This window comes from Onychomys torridus, chromosome 17 (genome assembly GCF_903995425.1).
Source record: "Onychomys torridus chromosome 17, mOncTor1.1, whole genome shotgun sequence".
NCBI lineage: Eukaryota > Metazoa > Chordata > Mammalia > Rodentia > Cricetidae > Onychomys > Onychomys torridus.
Window position 1 is genome coordinate 19,208,259 of NC_050459.1, and position 8,963 is coordinate 19,217,221.

General features: G+C 46.5%; 1 protein-coding gene across 1 annotated transcript in view; it reads right to left on the reverse strand.

Moving 5' to 3' along the window:
• Positions 1–2,539, reverse strand: part of Ido2 (indoleamine 2,3-dioxygenase 2) — a 47,297-nt gene extending 44,758 nt beyond the window's left edge. The window contains exon 1 of the mRNA XM_036209302.1: positions 2,441–2,539. Within this exon, the coding sequence (XP_036065195.1) occupies positions 2,441–2,539 (99 nt within the window). The remainder of the gene's footprint in view (positions 1–2,440) is intronic.
• Between the last annotated feature and the right edge of the window lie 6,424 nt (positions 2,540–8,963).

Below are 8,963 nucleotides of genomic sequence, written 5' to 3' on the forward strand. Positions count from 1 at the left end.
GAGAACAGATATCTTATCAAGGAATTCTTATGGTATTTTTATAGATGTGAGGAGCAATTTTCCACAGAGACCCTGGAAATTGGAAATCTTTATTTATAGAAATATCCAGATAGGATATGTAAAACGTAGCCAGTCTCCCGCCCCAAAGCCAGAACACCTTCTCATTCATTAGCCAACTATGTTTTCTTTAGAGAGACTTTCTGATAAGGATTTAGTGTAAGGAACCTAAGGACCAACCACCTGAAAGACCACAGGTCTTGGCTATGCCCTGGAGAGTGGGCTGGCTCCCACCCACTACTCTTTCCCAACCAGCGACCAATGTGTTGCGACACTATTTGTCCAGTGAGGCTGAACTGAGTGTCTTGCCCTTTGGGTCAGCCAGGGCCTGATTCTAATCAAAGTTCCTTCCTCCTCCTTTACCAGAAAAGGTGTTTAAAACCCTCACACGAATGAAAGAAAATTAAAACAGAAACACAGAATCATACTGAAAGAGCTGGCTCATAAGTGTGTGACTGGGTGGAACGGGGAATTTTTATTTTCTGTGTGAGCAGGTCAGGGGATTTCTTTTAAGGGGTCTCCATCCTCCAAACCACAACATAGATCCTTTCTAGCAAATGGAAGGAGAACTTGATGTTGCTATTGTGCGTCTTATCTGGTCCCAATATTTATAAAGAGGAAAGAGATAGAAACCTCTGACCTGATGTTTCCCCAAAGGCAGTGTTATCTTTCCAAACCCAGGCCACATGATTAGTGATGCCAAAGGCATGTCTCATTAGTCCTTCCTCTCCCATGAACTTGGAAGGATGGGAATATTCCAGAATGGAGCCAGGCACACACAGTGGAGTATGTTATGTGGCCCTTTGGTTGGTTGAGCTTTTTCTTTTGTTTCTGTTTTGAGCCAGGGTCATAGGGTGTAGCTATGTAGTCCAGACTGGCCTGGAACTTATGATCTTCCTGCTTTCCAAATACAGAGAGAGAGAGAGAGAGAGAGAGAGAGAGAGAGAGAGAGAGAGAGAGATGGTGGCTGGTGGCGCACAGCCTTTTTAGGAAATGGCCTTCAGAGTCCCTCCCTCAGGAAATCCCCTGAGGACTCTCAAATTAATTCCCAGAACAAAAAAGAAATCCAACTTTTAATAACCTGTTGGGGCCTCAGGAAGTCATGTCAGGTGCTTTAGTTTAGCGTAATCTGTGTGACAAGGAGCCTGGAGGAACTAAGAACCGGAAATTGAAAACTATCGTGTCGGAATACAGACGGCTTTTTTTTTTTTTTTAAACTCTGTTCCAGAGAGAGCTGCAGGAAGGCAAGGCTTGATTTGGCCTGTGAGATCTGGCCAAAAGGTCCAGGCCCTTGTTCTACTGAATACCCTTCCACCCGGCCAGCTTGCAGATGCGGGACAGATGTCACAGCTGACAGTTTTCTGTAGAGAACATTAAAAGATCAAGTGTAGAAGCTCATTGATGATCCCAGCCTTGAGGAAGCCAGGCAAGTGGCCAGCCTGGGCTATATAGCGATACACTGTTTCAAATCAGAGCAAAGGCAAGTCTCACAGCAATAGGCATTTGAGCTCCTGGTAGTTTTAATCATAAGTAAGAGAGGAACTAGGTGGAGGCAGGATGTTGGTGCTGATTAGCAATTACAATGGTTGCCATATCAGATCCCTAGACTTTTAACTGAGCAGCCTTTCTGCGCATTTACCATCAATTTTTAAAAGATGCCAAGAGCATTCATTGGCTTTGCCCCTAGCACCTCGCCTGGACACATCTTCCAAGCTCAGAACTACGTTTAATGCCAGCAGGCCTGATACAGACTGGCTTTAATTGGCAAATAGGAGCCGGTGCAGTAGCCTTGAGAGCTGGGACTCCTTGTTTTCCAGAGTTCCTTCCTCATCTCAGAAATTCCCGATACCATCTAATCTTTGGATCAGCTCCGAAAACACCGAAGGTCCCCCATTGTCTCTGCTGCCACCAGCAAGTAAGATAAACTTATTTGTACCAACTCAGAGCACATTGTGTCTGCTTAGGGGTTTCTCTGCTGGGATGCATGGCAAACTTGTCTCCAAAGCAGAGTGTATCTATGGTGGAGTGGGGCAGTTCCGTTAGTCTGTGTTACACCTTGTGGTAGAATGCATGACCGCAGCACTTTGCTGTTGGTACAGAGCCCTACTTGTCCTTATATCATGTCTCTGGAGAGCCTCTTCTCTCTGACAGAAGTTCTGCTTCTGATTATTCGGGCCTCACTACCATATGTTTAAGGGATCAGCAGAGGAACATTGCTGATGTTTGTGCTGTTCTCTGCAGCAGCTGCCTCTCCTGTCTCCTGAATCTCCAGCCTCTTCCTCTGGCTGATGACTTTGTGTTATCCTGACCCTTACAATAACCCCCATAAAGTAAACTCAAATAATCAAGATACTTGGGCCAGCTGGGACAAGACAATCCTTACCAGAGGATTCTGAAGAAGAAAGCCATACTCCTCAGAAATGTGATACCGTCCCAAAGACAAGGATGCCACCGGCTTCAAACTCGGCCTTTGAGGCTCCATATTTTTGCTTGAGGTATCTGTACTGAAGACAATGACTCTGTAGAAAAAGTGCCCAGGTTCAGGGAGCTTCCCAGCTGTCGCCTTTGAGGGAGTTCAGTTGTGTGGTGCTTCAGCAGCAGAGAAGAACCTTGCCCAGAGGTTGAATTCCAGGATGGCCACTAATCTGTTCTGAGACAAAGCCAAGTAAACAGTGAAGACTGGAATTAAAACACATCAGCAAACAAACTGGCTCGAAGAGCTTCCCCCTTTTTCCTTCTTATTCATAAAATATGAGGAAGTTTCTTTTAAACCCAGGGACAACGAGCTGAACTCTGGGAAGGGCCCAGATGAACTTGACTCTCAGTTGTGGATGCCCAGATCCACACCCAACACCGGTTCCTGAGGAATTCTGACCACTTACCAAAATTGCTAAACAAGGAGTCAGTCTTATTGGCTTTTTTTTATCATTACTTATATTTATTTGAAAGTACTACATTTCTTTTTAAAAATGTACGCATTTATTGAAATTAAAATATAATAATATAATTTCCCCCTTTCCTTTCCTCCTTCCAACTTCTCCCTCGTCTCTCCCTTGCTTCCTCTCACATTGGCGGCCTCCTTTTCTTTGTTGTTGTTACATATATATATATATATTCATAAATATACAAATAGAACCTTCTCAGTCTGCTTAGGGTTACTTGTATGAATTAAGAATTCAGGGCTGACCACTTGGGTTGTATGCAAGGGAGTTACAGTAAAAAAAAAAAAAAAAAATCGCTAACATGACCGCTCCATTAGAGTTCGTTTGTTTTGTAGATATGAGAGAGAGAAAATATCCAGAGGCCTCTGAAAGACTCCAGATCAGAGAGAAAAAGTAGACTGACCGTAGTCAGCAGACTGGACATGGCCAGGGCCATCTGGGAGGGAGGGGAGACCAGCAGCGGACAGAGAATAGAGAAAGAGCACAGTGAGAATGTCGGGAGCAGAGAATAGTGAGAACAGCCACATTATAGGGAAGACGAGCAAGCTGCTGCGGGGTGGGAAGCCAGTGAGCTGGAGGGGGCTTAGGGTAGAGGAGGAGGTGAGAGGGGCTAGGATGCCAGTGTGGACTCTGAGATCTGTAACCGGTCCTTGTGATCTTGAGGGAGCCTGGAGGCCAGCAGTCACAGATATGTATCAATGGAGCCATTCGCCCCTTCTGCCAGAGGTAAGGGGAATGACTCCTTTGGGTAGAGGGGAACCCGTGTCACAAGTTCCTGAGGAATGCTGGCTTGTATCGAACCTCCAGGAAACCCTCCTATACTCCAGGTTGAACTCATTTTGGGAATATTTGGACTGTCTTTGGGGGTTTGGGGAACTGGGGTTTCCTTTGGACCCGAAAACATTGGATAACCAGTTAGGGGAACACCATTGCTCCTGTTCCAGAGTAAACCTTGAAGAGGAGAAATCGCATTGGCGGAGGGCAGAGGCAGGAGGAGGATCCCAACAGTGTACTGGATCAAAGGGTAAGCGGCGCTGGTGGCTGGCGCTAGATCGGATACCGCGGTGCTGGGAGGGTGGGCGGCGGGAGTCACAAGCCACGGTTACCAGAGTTAGACTGGGCTTTATTAGAGAGAAGAGGGGGTAGGACAGAGAGATGCAGAGAAAGAGAGAGCGTGGAGAGGGACCGAGGGCACAACAGACACAGAGAGAGAAAGACAAGAGACCAAGAGAGAGAGTGTGGGGCGCACTTCCGGCTTTGGGCTGGGGCGCCGTCGCCCGCTGATGACGTAACAAGGCGCCAGCTGAGACCCCCGAGTTGTGCAAACACAGAATCCTCACACTGGCACCTTAGGAAGGCGTTGGTTTGGGAGAGCGATCCCAGGTCCTGCTTCAGTTTGTACACACAGGTGGCACTGAGTACTTCTTCACATCTTTGATCTCATTAAAAGACGAGTCATATATTTTTTAAATGTTTGTTTTTAAATTCTGCTTCTTTTTTTTTTAAATTCTAGAAAATTTTCTATAGTTTTTTTTTTTATATAGTCTATTCTGATTATGGTTTCCTGTCCCCTAACTCCTCCCAAATCCTCCCCACTTCCCCATCTACCCAAATCACACCCTCTCTTTCTCTCTAATTAGAAAACAAATAGGCATGTAAAATAATAACTGAAATAAAAACAATCAACAAGTGTGGTAGGCTACTGCGTTATACTTCTGCCATCTCACGGAAGTGCTCCTCAGAGTAGTTTAACTACTAAAGGTGTCTTGGGTAAACACTGGCCTCTGTTCTCTTAGAGCAGCCCTAACTTCCTTTGGTAAACTGGTCTCTGGACCAGCCACAGGTTCCTATAGAATGTGGCCCTGTGCTGAAGGCTAAGGGCCTGCCATGTCACTGTCATCTCCCCATGTCTGAAAACAATGCTTGCTTGCTGCAGATGGGAAATGAGAACAGGCCCCCTCCAAGGGATGGTTGAGAAGAACGCTTTATTGTAGATATGAGGGAGAGAACGGCCAGAGGCATCCGGAAGGGTCCAGATTAAACCAGGCCATTAGAGGGGGGTGGGGGATCAAGAGAGGAAGAGGAGAGAAGGCCAAGACAGGAGTGTAGGACCGCGAGGACCAAAATCACTTGGCCCAAATGGCAGGTTTTTATAGGAATCAGAATCTGGGGGAAGGGAAGCCCCGGGGCTGGAGAGGTTTAGGGTGGGGGGCGGAGTCGGGTGAGAGGAGCCAAGGATACCCTGTAACAGGTACTTGAAAATGTGTATATGCTGATAGGTACCACAATTAGCATATTTGCATCTGCTAATAGTCACCACAATTAGCCATTTGTCCTGAGTTTCTTTGGGACCTGACGGTCACTTTTTTTTTCTTTTTCTTTTTTTGTCCTTAAAAGCTGGGACTAACTGATGATTAGGGGCTGCTTCATTCATCTTATTTAACTTACTCAGGCCTCCTGGGAGTTTTTCTCTTCAGGTACCCCTAACACAAGAAGAGGACAAAACAAACCGGGATCCATATGTTCTTAACTATACCAGAGAGTTTGAAATAGCCTGAACAGATAACTGGATTTAATGCCCTTTTGTCTCAGGGTTTCTATTGCTGCGACAAAACACCATGACCAAAAAGCAAGTTGGGGAGGAAAGAGTTTATTTGGCGTACTCTTCCATATCATGTTCATCATCAAAGGAAGTCAGGACAGGAACTCAAACAGGGCCAGACCCATGGAGTCAGGAACTGATGCAGAGGTCATGGAGGGGAGCTGCTTACTGGCTTGTGTCCCATGGCTTGCTCAGCCTGATTTCTTATAGAACCCAGGGCTGCCAGCAGAGGGGTGGCACCACCCACCATGAGCTGGGCTCTCCCCCATCAATCACTAATTTAAAAAATGCCCTACAGCCAGACCTTAAGGAGGCATTTTCTCAATTGAGCTCCCTCCTTTCAGATTGCTCTAGTTTGTGTCAAGTTGACACAAGAGCAGCCAGCACACACTGTATTTTACCATATTTTCATTTTTAATTAGCATATAGTAATTGTACCTAACTTCATGTTACTTAACTTTCCAGAATGCACCATTGCGCTGAGTTGTAATTTAGTGCAGAACACCTGCCTGAGAGGCCTACCATTAAGAGCAGTGATTTTTACATCTCCTAATGAAACCTGCTGTCTCATATAACTAATATAATTAAATTTTTTAACGTGTGTGTGTGTGTGTGTGTGTGTGTGTGTGTGTGTGCCATAGAACACGTGCCTTGTGGTCACAAACTGTGGCCACCATCTCTGCCCTCAGGTCAGGATATTCAAACTAAAGAGGCCCATTATACAACAAATTAATAGTAAGAGAACATAAAGAAGGAGATGCATTCAATGTGGCCACACTGGGCAGAGGGACAATGAGCTCCAGTGACTCCCCTCAAAACTATTATTAGGGTCCTGAGGTGAGACAAGAAGTGAAATGGAAAGCTAGAGAAATGCACATGTAAGCAGTCTTGGTCAAGGTTTGGTCCCGTCCACCCTTGATCCATCGTTGTCTGGGCTTCAGTTTGGCTTCTAAGTGTCCTCGCTGCTTAAAATCTACTCCTGGGAGAGAAGGTCCCCTCCATGGGCCAGGCTTTAGCATTTTCCTTCTCCGGGCATGAGATTCCTGGGGGTGGTGGGGGATTTCTAGTTTCTCGGGATCCATGGTTTCAGCATTCCTACAGGCTGAGCTGGGTGGGCCATGTGAGGAGAGAGGGGAGAGCCAGGAGACAGACACAAATGTCCCTTCAGAAAATGTTTATTTCCAGGGTTGGGGATTTAGCTCAGTGGTAGAGCACTTGCCTAGCAACCGCAAGGCCCTGGGTTCGATCCTCAGCTAAAAAAAAAAAAAAAAAAAAAGAAAGAAAGAAAAAGAAAAAGAAAATGTTTATTTCCAGCAGGCTGGTTACAGGTCACAGGTGGACAAATTGAAAAAGTTGGCTTACTTCTACAACGTGGGTGCTGGGAACTGAACTTGGGTCCTTGAGGTTGGTAACCAACATTTCCATTCATGGAGCCATTTTGACCGCTCCAGCTATTACAGTTTTAAATGAAAATTACCGATGGGGCTGAGAAGATTGTCCAGTGGTTAGAGCCTTTGCTGCACACACATGAGGACCTGAGTTTAGATCCCCAGAAACCCACAAAAAAAAATGTGGGGTGTGTGCGGTGGCCTGCCTGGAATTCAAAGAGACAGAGGACCTCCAGAGCAAGCTGCCCGGGAAGACCAGCCATATTGGCAAGCTGTGGGTTTGACTGGGAGACTCTACCTCAGGGACTAGAGTGGAAAAAGCCGTGAGGGGTAATTCCTGACATTACTTGGGCCTCCACGTGCACGCGTGAGCACCCACACATGGGCTGACATGCATGAACACATACACATGCATACCCTACGTACAGAGAGAAAAACAGAAAAAGATGGATGCTTTTACTCCTGAAGTCAGTTCTGACACTTCGTTTTCACAGATCAGTAAACGGAAGCATGTGTGTCCTTTGACTCACCTGCTCAGCGTCCGTGAGCCAAGATGGCTACACCTGTGGTGCCTCGGCTTCCAAACTGCTGCTCCGTTCCCTGGATCAGGGAGCCAGGCTGGCTGTCATAGGTGCTTTGGTACTGAATTCCCTTTGAAGTAGAGCCCAGGATAGTGATTTCCATGTCCTAGATCTGCACTGGGAATGTCTGAGGCCTGGCCTCTGGCTCAGTCGACTCTGAACTGAAATTGGAAGGTTGTCAATGAATTCATCCAGAAACTAATCTACCAACACATAGCTCTCTTCCTCCCTTTCTCTAAAATATGGACAAAACAATACGCAGTGCTGGGTTAACTCGTGGAGGCTTCTCTCATGGAGGTGGTATGCCTCAAACAGCCTGACTGCACAAAAACAGACCTGGCTGCCACGTTCTCCCAGCACCCCTCTGTCCCGGTTATACCCAACTCCCTACCCTAAACTTCTCCAGTCCAGAGTCTGGGCTGCCCTTCCCTGTCTAATCCAGCCATTTCAGTTACCGGTCTTTTATGTCTACTCTTTACTCTCCTGGGTCTCCTATCCTCTCTCCTCATATGGCTCACCCAGCTCTGGGTCATGTGCACCCTGGACTGTCCCAGATGTGCCTGCCTCTGGCTATGTTCTTCCTCGTAACTGAGATAAACCTTCTCCACTGTACCCAGGAGTGGTCACATCCTTCCTTTTTTTTTTTTTTTTTTAATTTATTTTCCATTCACCATCATTTTACAATTCTAGCCATGTCGTCTTCATCTAGTTCCCCTTGTGCCCTCTTCAGAACTGTCTTAAACGTTATAAAGCCATCTAATCATAAAACACAAGAACTGAAAGTGACAGAATGGGATAGATGACCAAATTAGAAAGTGTCATACGGGTAACCCAAGATTTATGGAGCGAAATGATTCGTTACATGGTGCCTGGGGAGCTGGTAATAGCACTCACCCCAGATTCCTGGCTGAGGACTTGCCCACTGTAAACTCAGGCAGGGAGAGATCTGTCCTGGTGTCTGTGTGGTCTTTGGGTGGGAAAATTAAAATTCCAAACCTCTGTTTTCACATCTCCAGGAATAGCAACATTTTCGCCAGAGACAGTGTGCAGAGCACATGAGAAATCTCGAGAGGAACAGTGGCGTGAGGCAGCCAGTATCACTACCCTCATATTCTCTCTCTGGCTGTGTTTCTGATTTCTTTCCCACCACACCAGCTGCAACTTCCTGACGCCATGCACACCGTGTCTGAACACCCAGATGCTCTTGGCACTCTTTGGCCATCCCTTGGTATCATTAGGCACGGCCCCCTCATCAGGACCACCAATTTTACCCTCCGCTTCTGATCTCCAGTCTTGACTTCGTCGCTCGGAGGTCCAAGACCCACGTCCTTTGGAGGTCTGTGAATATTTCACTCAGTGAAATAAAGCCCACGCTTACTGGACATGGCTTCCA